At 41.5% G+C, this 18,881-nt stretch overlaps 1 protein-coding gene across 1 annotated transcript in view; it reads left to right on the plus strand.

Annotated features, from left to right (window-relative positions):
- Positions 1-17,713, plus strand: part of HECTD4 (HECT domain E3 ubiquitin protein ligase 4) — a 112,262-nt gene extending 94,549 nt beyond the window's left edge. The window contains exons 60-74 of the mRNA XM_034791435.1: positions 1,260-1,467; positions 2,357-2,580; positions 2,666-2,817; positions 3,089-3,195; positions 4,165-4,288; positions 5,124-5,314; positions 5,721-5,867; positions 7,016-7,135; positions 7,282-7,437; positions 9,231-9,334; positions 10,240-10,461; positions 11,935-12,101; positions 12,520-12,715; positions 13,469-13,691; positions 14,399-17,713. Coding sequence (XP_034647326.1) covers positions 1,260-1,467; positions 2,357-2,580; positions 2,666-2,817; positions 3,089-3,195; positions 4,165-4,288; positions 5,124-5,314; positions 5,721-5,867; positions 7,016-7,135; positions 7,282-7,437; positions 9,231-9,334; positions 10,240-10,461; positions 11,935-12,101; positions 12,520-12,715; positions 13,469-13,691; positions 14,399-14,535 — 2,478 coding nt within the window. The 3' untranslated portion in view covers positions 14,536-17,713. The remainder of the gene's footprint in view (positions 1-1,259; positions 1,468-2,356; positions 2,581-2,665; positions 2,818-3,088; positions 3,196-4,164; positions 4,289-5,123; positions 5,315-5,720; positions 5,868-7,015; positions 7,136-7,281; positions 7,438-9,230; positions 9,335-10,239; positions 10,462-11,934; positions 12,102-12,519; positions 12,716-13,468; positions 13,692-14,398) is intronic.
- The last annotated feature ends 1,168 nt before the right edge of the window (positions 17,714-18,881 follow it).

Consider the following 18,881-nt stretch of genomic DNA (forward strand, 5'->3'; position numbering starts at 1 on the left):
TCTCACTTCTCTCTACACCATACTGTGGGGGTGACTCACAGGGCCAAAGAGGGTGTTTCCTTTCCATGTGACTGGTGTGGGGGTAAAACTACAACTTGAATAATTCACTTTTGTATGTTGGCTGAAGAGTTGCAGGTACTATAAACAAGCAATAATTCAGCACAAATTATGTTATCTAACTAGGACATGCATAAAATGCATTCCAATTAGAATTTGATGGGTATGCTTTCTTGTACTAAATTATCTTCAGATTTGCCCCACGGATAACAATGCAGTGACTCTAAACACTTTCTCTTGCCTTTATCAGAACCTTTAAAATCAACATCCTTTCTGAATGCAACAGTGTAAAGTCACTGCGGGTTTTTAGAGTCTGTTACTTTAGTGACTTTAAGAATGTACTTGATTCCATCAGTATTATGGTTTGACATTGAATGGTTTTGAACTTTGTTGCCAAAAGAGTAGCATATGTGGGCTAACATCTGCTTGTTTAAAATTCTCCTTTCCAAAGGACTGCAAATGCTATTGAAAGTCTAGTGCTCCTAAATCCCACATTTGAAAAATCTCCCCCGGGCTTCCAGATGCTTTCGGTAACATCTGCCTCAAGTTTGTTGCAGCTTCAGAATTAGGCTTGTGTTTCAGCTCCTCTTACAGAAGGAAATATAGTTTACTCCAAAGGAATGTATTCAGCTGTCTTAATTTTTAATTGAGCCAAAGATATTAACATTGAAACAAACAAGCAATAGACTCTGTACAAGGAAATTGGTAACATAATCATGTTGCACCCTACACCTGGTCTGTAGCTACTCCAATAATGATGCATTACTGATATTCACAGCTTCCAAGAAAGTTAGGGAGATGGAACAATAGCTCTGGTTTCAAGGGCCAATTTTATGTAGATATTTTCTAAATACTGCACAGTTGAGGAGAACTGCAGGTGACCCTGAAACCTTCAAGTTGATCTAGAACTAACATTTTCTTATCTCAAGGCTTCTGAGAGTTGCCTCCAAACTTAAGAAATGGAATAGTCATTTTTCAGAGGCCTGTGTAATTAACCCAGGGTATGGTGGTTTCAAAGAACCCACTTCCTAGAGTGGATGTATTGCCAGGTGAATCTGAATTCTGGTATCAGAGGATTAATGTAGCACATGTGTAACGTTAAACCTCTGCAAGAAAAGAGAATGCAAAACTTAACCAATATAAATGACAGATAATTTGTTCCCCATCAGAATTCCTTGTAACTACTTTCGTTATTTATGCAGATAAGGTCACGAGCTAAAATAGAGAAAATCCGAGCCAGTTTATTTAACAGTAGTGATCTGATTGGTTTGTCAAGTCTGGATGGTGAAGATGAACTAATGGAAATGTCAACTGAGGAGATTTTAACTGTATCTACTGTAAATCAGAGTTTATTTGATACGCAAGGGAGCCCAGTCCTAGAAGACTATTTTAATGATAAATCGATAAAAGGTGTGTATCTTTCATATCGGTAAATACCTTGTTTCCAGGTTTTATGCAGTGGTCACATTCTTCTCACTTACGCTGGTGTAAATGCAGAATAATTCATTGACAGACTGACTGACAATGGAAAAAATCGTTCTCGTATAAATTACTTGCCAATAGATTGGGGGGAGGGGATTTGTGACAATTAGAGTACTCAACAATCGCTGAAGCTGATCAGTCAGATAGTAAATACAATATTATTCATGATTAACTTATTTAATAGTCGACAGGAAAAAAAATTGTGATTTTAACCCATTTACAAATATTATTAGACCAAACTATTCCTTGACTTGGACGGAGTTACGCTGGGGCAAATCCAGAGTAACTGAGCAGAATTTTACATCAATCAACGGTTAATTTTATTCTAACAATGTGATCAAAACCTCTTGAATCAAATCATAGAAAGCTATAGAAAATTATATCAGTTGGATGGGGCCTAAATTCTAAATGAGGGGGAGAAAAGATTAATCCAGGGCTGGGCGGGGGGAGAGAATTGGCCTCAGAGAATAATTAATTCAATTATTGACATAAACACTGTTGTGTACCTATGCAAATTGTGATGTGCACCCAGGGATCTGCTGGATAACTAAATCAATTGTTGATGTCACTCAAAATTACACTAACGTAGTGGATCAAAATAAATGGAAGGCACTGTCTGCAGTACCATCCATCGAACTTTAAAAATGTCATGACTGCTTTGTGTACTATTTTCTAAATTATTTGCTATCTAGTATTTTAGAGCACAAGTTTTTTTTAAATAATATGGTGAATGAATAGAAATACATCTTCCCAGTGTCTTAATTCTAAACTCTCTTTTCATGTTGGATTTGTACTGTATTGCAATTTTTTGTATTAGGTGAGAAATTGGTCCCAGGTGCTCGAGAAGTCCTCTCAGAAATATTTAAGAGCTGTGGTCACTCTGAACAAATGCTGAGCCTGACTCCAGCGAAACCCATTAAAGTTGCTGATATTTATCTGAGCAAAGAGCAAATAAATTCCCAGACTCCTGGAAACCTTCTCCATGTCTTCTTCACAAATGTCCGCCCACCAAAGAAGGTGCTGGAGGACCAACTCACTCAGGTAGCTGTGTGTAAAACACCTCTTTAATTACTCTCCTGGGGTAATTTGAAAATATTGGCTAATCATTCATTTCTCTTTTTGGAAGATTTTAAGGAAATACGGTGTGTCCAAGCCTAAGTTTGACAAGAGCAAGTATAACAAGGCAGGCAAAGAGCAACATCCAGTGAAAGTTGTGAGCTCCAAACGTCCGGTTACTAAACCACCTGCAAAAGAAAAGTCTGTGCTCAATAGTGTCAGGTTAGTGCCTTGAACTTTTCTGCAGTCATAAAACAGCTGGCTTTTCTGCATGGAACTAGCTTGTTCTTGTCAGTGTTCTGACATACTGGTGTGCAGAAGATGATTTTAAAAGAAAATTTTAAAAAATCAAGAGGCGACCTAAAATAACTCATGGCTTTGAGGGCATAAATCATTTATTATGTTAAACAATATTTCATATTTTCGACTGATACCACACTCAATCATTTAAGGAAATGTACATTCTAACCAAAAAAATGTTTCTGTCCCATAGCAGAACAGCTTTAAGTGAGAAAAAACCTACTGTAAAGCCAAAATCTCCAGAGAAGGGCAAACCTGATGAGAAGGACCCAGAGAAGTCTCCTACAAAGAAACAAGAAGGTCGGGGCTGTCTAGAAATTCTTCTCATTCCTTTATCTCTGAAAACATGTTATCTATCAAAGGGTAAAGATTTCAAACATGTAAAGTGGCCAGGTATTTCTAGACTAAAAATGAAAGACCACTTGTCTTTTTTTAAATGAGGTTAATTTACACGTTGTCTAAAAGATTAAACAAATGGCAAATGTTGGTCCAATTTCCACTCTCGCTTGTATCAGTGTGAATCTGGAGTCCCTGGGGTAAATGAGGGCAGAACTTGGCACATGATTATTATAGCTCCAGCGGCGTACTAAGCACTTGGGGCAGGGAACTAGTCTTCCTCTACATCCAAACAGCTTAGGGTATAAAGGCAATGTGTAATGGAGACAGAATGTGATTGAACAATGGGACTTGCCCTGTGTTTGTGTTCCTCAGTTTTAGTGTGGAATTGGTTTCTTTGTAGTAAGACGTTTGTAATCTATTAAGCTGAAATAAAAGCTTCAGAAATGCTGCGTAGCTGGCATGGCAATCTCGGGTCTGGCACCGCCAGGCAGAGGAATGGAGTGCAAGGCTCTCACCTGATATTCCACTCCCAGGCCAGCAAGACTTGAGAACAAGGGTTCATTCTGTGGCTCCACCCTTCGGTTTTGGAAACACATGGTCAGGTTATAGGAGAGCTAGCATAGAGCTCCCTCTCAGGTAGAAATGCTCCGTGATGGAATTACAGGGATGGAGTCGTTAATAAGGGAGAAATGAACACTGAATTCAACCCTAGCAACCCTGATGTTTTCAGATTTTCTTCTGGGAAAGGCTGTCTTGGAGTTCTCCCTTGTGGAGAGGACAAGACCAGTGGGAAGCAGGAAGGGAGCTTGAGTTTCGGCTGTGAGTTGAGGGTAGCCAGACAAAAGCAAATACTCTGGAAATGAGCCTGCCTGATATACATTTTTTTCTGGTAAGTTACTAATTGCTTGATCCTTGCGTCTCTGCTGTCAGTTCCAGAAGAGAAGTATTTGACACTGGATGGATTTCACAGATTTGTTGTTGATCGAGCCAAACAGGACATCCGTAGTGTCTGGAGAGCTATTTTGTCCTGTGGATATGATCTTCATTTTGAAAGGTGCGATACATGTTTTGTATAGAATTCAGTGCTGAGTCGGAATGTGTTTGGAATGGATCAGTTCTACTCCAGCTAGTCTGACACTTCTTAATGCTCAGTACACTTCTGGACATGGCTACAATGCCTCAACATAGAATTGTTAAATAGTTTCTTAGAATGTTACTTAAGGGACTCGATTCATATTCAGCTGCCAGGATGAGTGTTCCTGGCTCCCACATGCTAGCTAGGAGGATCACACCTGAATTGTGGAAACCTGATTTAAACCAAATTAATTCATTTTGTCCCTCTTACTTCCAAAATCCATAATAAACTGATCTGTCAAAAACTGCACTGCCAGCTGTTGCCTGAACTGGCCTTCTCTGGCTTCGTGCCACATCAAACCTGCATTCTGTGCCTCATGGTATTGAAACTGCTTCGGGAGATTTCTCCACTTGTTTTGAAGGAGCCAGTACAGAGTAGAATGTTTAGTCATCATGTTACTTTCTTCCCTGTTACCATTTCAAAGCAGAGAAGTCCCTTAAATGGATTGATCCTCTTCCCTGGTATTGATCTGCAAATTGCCTGCCTGCTATATCCCACTCCCTTGTCTGCTTAAGAGCTTAGAGTAGAGAGTGCCCAGGGCAGTAAGTAAGCCTAGTAAGTAGGTAATGAAAGTCAGGCAAGGGGGGATGATAATGATTCGTTCTCCCTCATATCTGAAGCATTCTAATCTCTAGGCTAAAGGAGTTGTACTTAGGGAAAGGGAAAAGGAGAGACCTAAAGCCACCTGGCTTCATGGTTAATACAGTCCAGGGGAGCATTTGCATGTAACAGTTCTAATCCCCTTGTTCTTCAGGTGTGCCTGCATTGACGTGAGACACGCTCAGAAAGCATCCCGGAAGTGGGCTTTGGAAATGGACGTAGCCCTTGTGCAGTACATCAACCGACTCTGCCGCCATCTTGCAATTACCCCAGCACGACTGCACCCACATGAAGTTTACTTGGATCCAGCTGACGCAGCTGATCCCAGAGTCTCTTGTCTGCTGAGTATGCACAAATTGGGGGGTTTCTAGTTATTACTTCATACGCTTGTATTCCTCTTCAGTTCCTGGTTATAGATTGATTATGGATTCACTGTGAAACACGTAGTGAAGGGCTGTGAATTCAGCACTGGATTGACAGCCCTGGAAACTGAAGTCCTCTGGGTCACCACAGAAAAGGAACAGCATAAGCAATGGCAGTGCAGGCTTCCCCTACACAAAACGCTGTCAGTGTGTCTCTACCCTGGCCTGCAGGGGCTGCTGCTAATGGACATGAGGGTAGTTCGTTCTGCAGGGCCCACACAGTCTGTCGTCACTAGGTCACTATGCCAGAATGGGTGCCGGTGTGATGCGTTTGGGGACTCCTATCCTGTCCTTTAACTCTCTGTTTCTGAACTTTTCCCCCATCTTAGATGTTCCCATTGAAAGTCTACGTCTGCGTTTTGCACTGCTTCAGTCTCTGAACACCATGCTGGAGACCTTCTTCCTACCACTGGTGGAGCTGCGACAGACAGAAATGTACACTAATAGTATTGCTGCATTATTGCAAGAGGCCAAAGGTCAGTGTCTCTAGGACTGCATGAGTTCTGTGATGCTTGGGGGAAGTTAGCATGTTCTGGGGGTTCTCTAATTGGTAATGGTTGGAGAAAATATTAATCGACACTTACCTCGGAAATCGGAGAACTTTGTGGGGAGATAAAGAGTTGATCACCATACTGACAAAAGCTCCTTGACTTCGCTTCTCAACCAGCTAACCCAGTATGCTGACTGAATGGGGTGACTGTCTAAGAACAACGTGAGCACGAGTAAGAGCTGTTGTTAGTGTTTTCCTGGATTAGAGAGAACCAACCAGAGCAGTGTTATGTTTCAAATGACCTTGCTGAAGTACGAGGAGGCTGCTGTATCTCACTACAAACATCAATATTTAGATTGTATGGTTGGGGGATGGAGACCGGCTGTTCTGTTTGTGTAGAATACCTAGCACAAGGGACGTTTGTCCTGCTTGGGGATTCCATGTGCTACCGCAATCTAAATAACAATAAGGTATGTCAGTCACAGGAGCATACAATATAGTGAAGGGTTCCAGAACCGGGGAGCCTGCTAACTTCCACAGATGTGATAGACTTACAAAGATAGACGCCTTCATGAGAATCTCCAGTAATCCTAAAATGAGTAAAAGGTTTAGGCTATCCTAACCAGATCAATCATTTCATTTACTCTGGAGGAAATAGCTGATGCTGGGTCTTTGCTTCTACCCAACCAGAAAAGAGCACGTGCAAACCGAAGGTATGAAAGTGGAGTGTTCGCAGTCTCTGTGCGTAGCGTATGGGTTTGGGGTGCCATGCGACACACTTATTTATATTCTCTTGTCATCACCCTCAGAGCATGCCAGATTTCAGAAAACGATTTAGAAATGTGCTTTTCTATCTTATTTGCACAGCTTATGGTTTGGCTGACAGGAAATACTCCTCTAATATAAGAAATCTGTTGTACAGAAATGTCGTGATAAAGTACTTACTTGACATGTGTCTTCCAATAATATTAACTCTGAATACAAAAAGTGTCCAAAGGTTTGTTTGGGTTTGCCAGCTCTTAGACTGAGGCTTACAGAAGATTAAATCAGTCCCAAAATGTTGTTGTTCAGATGACTTCAGGAAGTAAAATGACAAGGACCGATGTAGACCTAACCATGTATTTCTTTATTTAGGTTTAATCTTTTATGACACAAAGGTGACTGTAATGAATCGAGTGCTGAATGCCACAGTACAAAGAACAGCAGATCATGCAGCCCCAGAAATCACACTGGATCCATTAGAAATAGTGGGAGGTATGTGCATTATTTATTCTCTCTACAATTCATTTTCATTTACTGCCTAGGATTTCAAATTGGTCTTAAAATAACCAAGCTCACTCTCTTATGAACACAAAATACTCAAAGTAGATTCAATTTTTAAAAATGTTTCTTTTCAACAGGGGAGATCCGTTCTTCAGAGAATTCCTACTTCTGCCAGGCAGCTAGGCAGCTAGCCTGTGTGCCATCCTCTCAGCTCTGTGTTAAACTCGCCAGTGGTGGGGATCCCACATACGCCTTTAACATTCGCTTCACTGGAGAGGAGGTTCATGGAACAAGTAAGTTACAGTCTGACAGAATAGTAGTGACACCTGTAGCATTGGGCATGTTGATCAGGATGTACCCAAAGAAGGCAGGGAGAACTAATGCTAGAGAGGACTTGAGCTTGTAGTCTTTACTAGGACCAGGTTCCGTAAAAGTTAATGACTGTTTAGACTGAATAAGTAGTACAGGGACAGGTCCCTAGTGACACTACAGTGATGCTCTACTTAAAAGAACGTTTGTTAGGTAAGAACTTTTTTTGTTAAATAACGACTGACTGTGAGATGTCTCCTTTTCTCCCAACACTTTGTGTTTGATTTTTGAGTGCAACTTGGCTGGGACAGTGAGAGTACACTGGTCAGTTTCACTTTTTGTTTTTGTCTTTATTAACCCCATGTTACAATAGCTGAGTTGCAGACACTTCAGGGGAAAGGTTTAAATTAAGCCAATTTTATAAAAAAAAAAAAGGTTCATTTTCAGTTTCCCTTTTTTTGAAGGGGAAAAACAAAAGCCTAAGTTTGGGGTCTAAGCTCTCTGATAGTTGTTTGGTTTATCTGAGTAGACATTTATATTACAAATCTTTCTTTGGAGACATGAAATGCGAGTCCCTGGTATGCTTTATTCTTATGCTAGAAAGAAATTGGGAAAACATCATATCTGAGGCCAACTAGTTTTCTGAACATACTGACTTTAGGGAGAGGCTTATCTAAATGACTTCATCACTAAACTTTGGCTTAGAGACACTTTCCCCAGTGCTACATACTGTTGGGTGGCATCTCCAAGAGATACTGGTATAAGAGCCAGGAGAAAGTTTCCTGTTTTACTGATTTGTTGCCATCCTCGGGGTACATGCAATTGCAAGGGAGGTTTAAAGAACAAACTATCTGAGAAAAGAAAATCGATTCCTGTTTGCTAGATTGATGCAATCTCCGTGTACTGATTCTAATGGATCGTCTTAGGAGGTTAATGACAGGATATAGCACGGGAGATGGAAAAATGGAAATTCTAGTTCACACTTTCCCCACTACTGACTACTCAGTTCTATCAAACTGCAGGAAGTTATTGGAGGTGCACAGAAATGTCATTAAAGAGCTGTTTGAAGTATCCCCTCAAAGTATTAGATCCAAGTTTTCTTTTTAAGACGCACAGTTATGATGAATAACAATACCTGTAAATAGATTAATGTGATGAATACTTAACTTGGTTTGCTTTAAGATTCTAGCAGTATTGCCTCATTGCATTTAACTATATTGTGAGTACACTGCCTGCATGTTCCATCACTATGAAAATATGAAGTATCAGAGGGGTAGCCGTATTAATCTGTATCCACAAAAACAACGAGGAGTGGGTTTTTTACCCACAAAAGCTTATGCTCAAATAAATCTGTTAGTCTTTAAGGTGCCACCGGACTCCTCGTTGTTTTTATGAAAATACGTTCCATCTTAATAAGGTTATGACTTCTCCTTGAAGTCTAAGCAGGTATTGCACCTCTCCAGATAACCTTAAATAAACAACTAGCGGTTGAAGGCAAGACCATTACTTGAGAATGCAGTGGAAAGCAATCCACTGAATGGTCTCTTCTGCAGTTAAACAACGGCAGTGGAGACATGCACATGAACAGGTTAGGGATGGCTGCCATCTTCCCCACTCTTGGTTATCCACCTATACACAATGAAACATGTTTCACCTGTAGAAATTGGAGTTACATGTTGATTTCACGGGGATAGTACACTGGACAAGAAGGCAACAGGAGCGAGGCCAGAGGGGGGGTGTGGTTTGTTCGAGTGAAAGCATTGCCTCTTTCTTTCAGGTGGTTCGTTTCGTCACTTCCTGTGGCAGGTCTGTAAGGAGTTACAGAGCTCCTCGCTTTCCCTGCTCTTGTTGTGCCCCAGCTCTGCAGTCAATAAGAATAAGGTACGAGATCCCCATGGGGAATTCATAGAAAAGTGCTTTCCTCGTACGAAGGACACTCGCACTATCGGCGCTCAGTGACTAGGGCAGGATTAGAATGCTCTCAGTTGCTGACAACTGGGGGGGTTCAAAGCGATGCATGTGGGAGTTAGCCATACAACTCCCATTAATGACTGGAGGGAATGTGTAGATGAGTTCCCTGCATGGTGTTTAGAAAATGTCCACAAGAAGTAAGGTGCTTGTCTGTCTGCTCCATGCTATAGTTCTGACCTTCGAACAAAGCTCATCTCCTCCAAAGCACCCTTTAAAGTGTTTGATTTCAAGATTGTCCCTTGTATTTCTTTATGAGAAGTTATTTATGGGCCAGATTCTGCCATTCTTACTCCACAAGTGTCCTCACTGAAATCAGTAGTGCTACTTGTGGAGTAAGACCCAACTCAGTGTGAGTAAGGGTATTGGAATTTGGCCCCTATTTTGTGTGCTAGACATTTTACAGAAACAAGTAAAGCTGTGGGCCCTGTCCCAGAGAGCTCAGTCACTGAGGCATGGTTCCTTCCCTGCAGTGCTGGGGCAGAGCAGACTGCATAAACATAAACACAATCCAGGTCTGTATGCAGACTACCGCAGGGCTGTTTAACACCTAGATGCTTTAGACCTTAAACTATTAAAACTAATACAAAAAAACTAGGCCAGCGTTTCCCAAACTTTTAAAAGCGGAGCTCCCTTCAACGCCCCAATGTGGTGTTAAGGGCCAACATTTATATATCTTCGGGCCCCATGCTTTGAGAAACTCTGTTCTCGGCAACTAATGTGGCTGAAAACCTCTTACCTGCCAATTCTTACTTCCTGAAAATATTCACCTCTGGCGTTTTCTCTAATCATTAAACGTTTGTGTTTGTTTTATTAAGGGGAAGTATATTCTGACACCGAGTCCTATAACCTATGCGGAAGAGCAGTTGCTTCATTTCTTTGGACAGCTGCTGGGCATTGCAGTTAGAGCTGACGTTCCTCTTCCACTGGATCTCTTATCCTCATTCTGGAAGACCTTAGTAGGAGAACCACTGGATCCAGATGTTGATCTCCAGGAAGCTGACATCCTTACCTACAACTATGTCAAAAAATTTGAAAATGTAATTTTTTTCCCTCTTTTCTTCTTTGTCTTCTTTACCCATAGCCCTTGTGCACTGGGCCTTAGCTGCTGAGAGCAAACCCTGCCGTAATTGTACTGCCTGAGGGCCTGATCCTTCAAACTCCTGTTAAAGGCCAGCACGGCTCCATGTGGGTGCAAAGCTTTGTCATCATGCATGAAACTGCAGGATGAGACCCTGAGTTTTAGTCATTTTACATCCCGTTGGCATGGGAAAGCCGCTCAATTAGACATTGTCATCCCTCCCAGGATGGCCACGCTCTGCTTAAATTGAGACTAGGAACTTTTAACTTTTACAATTTATCTGTAGGTGCCACGATCAACTGTGTCAGGGCTTCCACATTAGGTAGCAACAGGTTTTACTCATTAGCCAGCAATTCAGTAATCTGGAGAAACCTAATGCTGTGAATCAGTTACATAACTCAGCCCTTAGCTCTTAGTTTCGAAACATTGCAGGCAGTAGGCGATCCCATGCACAAATGTTAGTACGGTGCACAGTTGTCAGCAGAACTATAAAACAGTAGTAGCTTTAAATTGTCTGTGAAATGCGCTTTAGTTTTTAAACTACTCTTTATAATATTCCCTTAAAAATGTGAAAACTAACATTGCTTTTCCTAATAACTTGGTGTTCTGTTTGGCAAATGTTAATTTCCCATAACCCCCTGTTTCTAATAGACATTTTAATTGTCCTTATGCACAGCACAAAGTGGCTGTTAGCACAGTAAAGGAAATGCAGCAATGTCTGTTCATTGGGCGGGCTCAGCAGTGGCTGGCACTATCTTTAAAACATTCTGAGAGTCACAGGGATAGTTTTAGGGTTTTTTTAAGCATAACCTCTGAGAGTCCCCAGCAGATCCTCACAGCTGGAATGCAGGTCAAATGACGTGCTCGTTATCCTTCTTAAATATTTTACTTTATGCAGCATGTGAAATTTAATACCACATTCGTAATCTGTACAGTGCTAAACTAGAATGCTGGCTTGCTCCTTGTACCCACGTGTGCTCGCTTACCCCGTGGACAGGTTGCCTTTCAGTGTCTGTGCCATTGTCATTGGCTGACGTAAAATGTAATGGGGCCCTTTCATAGGCGCCGACTCTTTGGGTGCTTCGAGGCTGGAGCACCCATCGGAAAAAAATAGTGGTGCTCAGCACCCACCAGCAGCCCCACTGATCAGCTCCTCCCCCTCCCTCCCAACATCTCCTGCCTGGGGCGGATCAGCTGTTCACCGGTATGCAGGAGGCGCTGGGGAGGGAGGCGGCAGAACAGGGTGGGGCTTGTGGAAGGAGTGGAGTGGGAGGCGGGGCCTGTGGCAGGGCAGGGGTGAAGCACCCCTGGGGAAATGAGGAAGCCGGCGCCTGCCCTTTTACTCATTATGTTGGCATGATGTCTGAAGAGATTAACAAGAGCAAGATACAGTAAAGTGCAAGTTACTAGATATTATCACGTGTCATCCTAGATAAACGATGAGACTGAACTGGAGGCCTTGTGTGCTGAAATTGCATCCCAGCACCTAGCCACAGAGAGCCCTGATTGTCCTAATAAACCGTGCTGCAAGTTCACCTACCTGAGCATGACCGGCGAGGAGGTGGAGCTGTGTCCTAGAGGCAGGCACATTCCCGTCATGTGAGTAACACCATTGTTGGGAGGGTGTTTCACGAGGATAAATGTGATGGCTTTTCAACCATCAGCTAAATGGTGATGCTGCTGTAACATGGTGAAAGCTGGGAATACCAGTACCTTTGGCAGGAGCTGGGAACCTCCAGCATACAGCTGTTCATCTGTAAATAATGGAGGGTTGAGCCGTACTGCACAGTGACCACTTCCTAGTAGTCATAGCTGCATGTTGTGTGCGTGCACTCACAGCTATGAAAGCAAGGGGCGTGCACCAGGATCAGCTGCATGTGGGTTAAATTGGGAACAGATGGCATCAGAATGAATGACCAGAAGCCCCTGTTCGGGAACCCAGGAAATGGGATTGCAGCTTGTAATGGGGAGTAAGACTTTTCTTCTGACTCATTTCTTTCTGAATCCCTTATGTCAGCTGGGAGAATAAGGACATATATGCAACAGCAATCCGGAATCTGAGGCTGCATGAACTGCAGAATCCTGACTGCATGACGGCTGTGCGGGCTGGACTAGGGTCGATTATACCCCTGCAGCTTCTAACAACGCTGACTCCTCTAGAAATGGAGCTAAGGACATGTGGGTTACCTTACATTAACCTGGAGTTCCTGAAGGTATGTTGGGCTGAAGTCCCTTGGGAACGTACGTGTCTGAAGTTAGGGTAATGAATTGGTAAGCGCCTTCTGGCATAGTTGCTTCTGTTTCAAGAAAAACTACAATTCTGTTTTTCAGGCAGGGCTTAAATTTGTTTAAAATCAGTATTTAAATGATCAAACTCTAAAAATGTCCACGTCACCAAACTCTATTCAATATCTGCCCCTTTGGCTAAGATTACATTAGCTGTTTAAAATTTCATAACGGGATATAGCAGGATAATTTCTGCAAACGTACTTTTTCAGAATTACTTGACCTTGGCCTTGTTAATATTCTGCTATAGGCAATGCACCACAAAGAGGGGTTGTTTTTTGGCTTCAGTTATCAAACACCTTTAACTCGTTGTATTACAATACTGTGTGATCTCTTCACATGTGTTTGCCTTACAACAGCAGCCGCCTTGAGCTGGTATAGAACAGTGTACAAAACACAGCATGGAAGCGGGTCTGTGTAGAGGTCAGTCTGTTATAGAAGCAGTTGGGATAGAATTATATAAAATTCCAGGTACATCTCAATGCAACAGTTTGAGTGAATCGATTTCTAGTGGAACTTGTATTGGTAAAACTGATCGGTTAGGATACCCTGCAGTGTTTGATTTCCATTATCACTGGTGCTTTAAAATAAAAGTGATGGAAGACATGAAAAGGAGAGTAATACACATCATGTTCTTCATCTGTATCTAATTTCACTGTCCTTCCCCTTCCCTCTGATAGGCACACACCATGTACCAGGTGGGGCTGATGGAAACAGACCAACATATTGAATTTTTCTGGGGTGCATTAGAAATGTTTACTCAAGAAGAACTCTGCAAATTCATCAAGTTTGCCTGCAACCAGGAACGAATCCCCTTTACATGTCCATGTAAAGATGGAGGGCCAGATACTGCACATGTCCCACCTTATCCCATGAAAATTGCACCCCCAGATGGAGCTGCAGGTATGTTGTTTACTGTACATTTGTATAAATAAAGTCAGTCTCTCGTACCTTGTGACCTTTTTTAGATTTGAAATCCTTACCGCCTTTTAAAACATTCTTTGTCGGACAGATTGAGGGCTTGTCCGCACAGTGGAGTAAAGTGCACTAACATGATACAGAGTGCTGTTTAACTTAGTGCACGCCAGCAGGGTCTGCACGGACCCGTTAACACACACATTAGTGTCTTTTAGAAATCACACCCCATCGTGTGCATTACCCCACTGCGTAGACAAGGCTGCAGAAGAAAGCGCCTTGCAGTTAGGAACTGGTTGTAACTATGACAAGAGAGATAATGTGGCTGTTTTTAAGCCAGGCCCCAATAAGATGCTTCAAGCGAAAATAAATCTTCTCAAGACTCCAAATACCTGCCCTTTGGCCGTCTACGCAGAGGCAGGGACCGTGGTGGAATTTTGTGATGTGGCTCCTGTGGAGCAGAATCTCTTTTCAAGCGACGATACTGTAGGCCACGTGCTGGCCCCACCAAACTTAACAGTATAAATTCCACTGGGCTTTTTGGTGGGTCTCCTGAACCTAGAATTTCCAGGATTCCATTACTTTGATACGTGTTAATATCAACAGTGTGAAAATTACCTTCTTGGAAAAGAAACTTAACTGGAACTTCCAAGTGCAGAGCCTGTTAACAAGTCCTTCATGTGGTTCCTTTACAGGTTCCCCAGATTCTCGGTACATCCGTGTTGAAACGTGTATGTTCATGATAAAGCTTCCTCAATATTCCTCTCTGGATATAATGCTAGAAAAGCTCCGGTATGCTGTTCACTACAGAGAGGATCCACTTAGCGGCTGAGTTGGGCAAGACCAAGACCAGGGATGCTTTTGGGAGGCTCGTTTCATGACTCTGCTCTGTTGGAACCCTGTGATTTACCTGCAAATACCTCCAGTGACAGTACATGAAGAATTGGAGACTAATTTATTTTCTGAACTTTTGTTCCCATTACAGTAATTACTGGAAGACTTACATTTTGTATTTGTAGATTTTGTGGTGGACTGGTTATTTTGCTGCCTTGTTTGTGGAATATTTGTAGGATAGTTTAGTACAGAACAGTTTGATGTGTATAATTTAATTTTAAAAGATCTTTGAACATGTACATTTCTAATTTTGTAATTTAAAATTGTGTTGCCCATCCAAACACAACAAACTTGGCTATTCTGAGGTTGAGAGCTCAGATCTAAATGATTAGAGCTCATTCTCCCTCTAAAACATTTCTGAGTACAAAAATGTGATTTTTTTAAAATTAATTTTCACATTTTCCATAAAATCAGAACAACATCCCTCTCATATGAAAGCTGAGAGTTTGTTTTCTGTACTCGATACACTGAACTTCCAGCGCGCGCGCGCACACACACACACACACGGGTTTTGTAACAGAAAATAGGTTTCCCAATTACAGGTGTTTACATATCCTGAAATGTTCTTGATTAACTATTTAAATACAAATCAGACACATTGGTAACTGCCACAGTAAATTTCAATGTTTTATTTTCAAACTTTCCTCTTCAGAGTTGGATAACTCTGAAAAACCCAGAACAGTGAAGAATATGATACAGTTAAGTCCTAATCAAGACATTCCTGGATTGATACTGAACCTACTAACAAAAATTCCTTCACTGATCTTTGATTTTTTGGAAGAAAGAGTGGGTTCTCTCTATGGTGTATAAAATACCACATTCCATGTTTAAAATATTAACCAGTCAGTGATTAAAGCACCTGTACTTTGTTTTTTGTACTCAAAAATGATTTATCTAAAAGGAAGCAAATTATCCTAAAAATGTGACACCTAGAAGGGGGACAAAGACACAGAGTTGCTGAATTGAAGATGTAGCTTCTATTTTATATAGAAAGATAATGGTGGAATACCGGGAGGTGACAATTCTGTATGTTAAACTGTTGTATGTTATGGAATGTGTTCTGCAGCGGTAAAACACACCACATCTATCTTCCTTCACTAATGCAAACAAGTGTTGCCCTCTATTGGGTGTATTTAAAGTGAGGCATCACTTCATAAACCATTTAGAACTGAACTCCTATGAAAAACCTATTTGTGCTCAAGAACCGAAGAGAACACTGAAATTACTGCTGTACTTCTTGGCTCAGTACTATATGTAAGTTAAGTGCCAGTACTGAGCTACAGATTAGTCATTTTCCTGCTGGTGCACATCTAACCACAGAAAGGTCTATGACTCTGTGTGTGTGACTGTACTTTAAGGTTGGTATTACGTGTCTCTTTAGAAGACAGACATACACTAATTGTTTGGCTTGTCAGTTGTAATGGGAATTGAAAAGCTGTATTTTTTGTATATTATTGTGAATATTGGGAATTATTATGTGTGTGATATGTTTGGAGAGCAGGATGTGTGAGAACAGAGAAAGCCACTAAGTGTGTAGGTCTGAGTGTGAATGGAAAGGTGTGTGTGTAACAGCTGTAGTAGTAGTAGTTGGCATACAATGGCTCCAAATCCTTTTGTTAGGAGAACTGTCACCATTCTATAGCATTCCCCTCCCCCTCTCCTCTGAGAAACATGTAGGAATAATATATATTCTTGAATCTTGTCCACTTTCTGGTAGAAGCATAGATGTAGATGAAATATCATTCCAAGTAAGGCAAATGTGTAAAGTTTACCAAGACCAGAGGAAAACTAAGCACAATATGTTGCTTGAAATGCTTTAGTCCCATCTAAAAAGTGCATTCTCAAACAGCTGCTGAGCAAGGGGAACATGAAGAATGTCATCTGAGTTTCAGAGCAGAACTACTTTTCCTGACAATTAAATGCTTTGGTTTTCTTTCTGGGTTTGAATAGCATTTTTGTACTGTTTAAGTATCTCCTTTCAAACCCCTAACAACTTGAGTAGACTCAAAATTCAGTCAAATGCCTCCCTGGTAGGGGTTTGAGGACTGTGGTATGCCAATCCTTTCCTAGGATATGATTACAGCTGTGAGTAAGATAACTGCTGCTAATGTTTCTGCTTCTCCTTCCAGAAAGCACATGTGAGTAAAGCATCTCCACAGCGTGGCCCTGAAATGTGTGCTGTAAAGTTACTTGATCTCTTATTTATTATAGTTATTTATGGTTGCATTTAACAAACTTTTAGTCAATGCTGTTTACACCCTGCTGTGTAAATGAAGCTTCTTCCTACAGGAAAAATGTGTCAACAATAAATAACCTTCATCTACTTCTGCCTGATTTGAAGAATGGTGTGGTCCCTTGGTAGGAAGAACAGGTTAAAGGAATGAAGTGCTGCTGTGGCTTCAGTGATAATGACCTTAAACTAAAGCTTTTCTAATCTTGGTTATTTCCTTGTGCTCAAAGTGAACCTAGCAGTCCCTGGAGGAAGCCTGTCTTTCTAAGCAAACCTTGGTTTGTGATTTTTTTTTTATTTTACTTGGATACTCATTCAGAATGTAAAATTACACAGCAGTGGGAAACAGTCAGGTATTTATTCTAGGAAGGTGTCCAGCTTGGTACCATACACAGCATTCATGAGTCTAAACATCCATCTCTAGATGTATTTTGTGTTATTACTTGAGGCTGGATATAGAAAACCTGCCTGTGAAGTTGCATCTTCTGAGAGAATTAAAACTACTAGAAATTCTTCTTTAAACCCCATTTCTATGGGCTAATATTCTTTATATTTCTTTGCAGCTGGGCTGTAAGTATTTTTTACAATAGGGAAAGGCAAGTCCAGACACTGGTAATGTTTCTCTTGAACAGGAAGAATGCAGTGCATCTCCTGCAGAGAAAACCCCTGTGGCAGCTCAGTTTGTTAATTTATTCCATGTTTTCACCCTACAATTTCCCCATGAATAAGGTATCCTATTAGACCTCGTCATCTAGAGAACAAGAGAGATGCAGCCATAGTATTCTGCCCCAGAAACTACCATTGCCAGGTTGATTGCCACTTGTTTTTAATTCCTTTAGTTGGCTTCTCTTGTATTTAATAAATGCTTACTTTGGGTGGAAACATCCCAACAGTGTCTTTATTTGTAAAGAGATGTGAGTTCTCTGCTTCTTCAGGCTTCAGTTACATTGCTTGCTGCTGGCAGAAGCAAGTTACTTAATATCAAGGATGTTATGGGACTTTTCTAAGGAAAAACCTTTGACACAACTACCTCCCTGACACTGACTGAGCCCTCCTTCTCAGGGAGGACATTGAATGGCACCAGTACAGACTTGTCCCCAGGCAAGCCCTTGTGTGACTGCAGAGTAACATCTGGTGTGGACAAGGGTGCCTTGCAGTGAAAGTCCTGCAGCAACAGCTGCCAGAGGGGATGTTACTGAGCAATAAGCAGCTCATCTGCTATACATTCCACTCAGCAGTTTGAGTGTGGGGCTTGTCTACACAGCACTGGTTGGCACCAGGTCCCATTCCATTACTGAACTACAACTGCTTTAAGAAAGCAGGCTTCCCTGCAACCATTGAAACATGTGACTACTTTTACTTTTTACAAAGTATTGTTCCTTCATTAACAATTCCTAATCTGAGATGGGCTTATAAAAAAACTAGTTTACATTTTAGAACACTTAACTTAGGGTTTAGATTTATTAGGAACTGGGGAAACTTTTGGGAAAGAGGGAGCTTGTACAGGAACGATGGGCTCCACCTAAACCAAAGTGGAACCAGATTGCTGGCACTTAAAATTAAAAAGGTTGTTGAGCAGTTTTAAAACTAAGGGCTGGGGGAAAGCGACTATTAATAGAGATTCTCTATGCCCTAGTGAGGAGGAGAGGATGGAAGATTCTATAAAACTGGAAAGAACCTTGAGAGGTCTCTAGTTCAATCCCCTGCACTCATGGCAGGATTAAGTATTATCTAGACCATCCCTGCTAGGTGGCTGGAGATTAAGAGCAGGTTAGACAATGATAGAGATTCCACCACCTCCCTAAGCAATTTATTCCAGTGCTTAACCACCCTGATGGTTCAAAAGTTTTTTCCAAAGGTCCAACCTAAACCTCCCTTGCTGCAATTTAAGACCATTGCTTCTTGTCCTATCCTCAGAGGTTAAGAAAAAATTTTTTCCTCCTCCTCGTAACAAGTTTTCAAGTATGTAAAAGGTTCTCCCCCCGTCGTCTTTTCCAGACTAAACAAACCCAGTTTTTTTTCCAATCTTCCCTCATAAGTCATGTTTTCTAGAC

The sequence above is a fragment of the Trachemys scripta genome, chromosome 15 (genome assembly GCF_013100865.1).
Source record: "Trachemys scripta elegans isolate TJP31775 chromosome 15, CAS_Tse_1.0, whole genome shotgun sequence".
Classification (NCBI taxonomy): Eukaryota; Metazoa; Chordata; order Testudines; family Emydidae; genus Trachemys; species Trachemys scripta.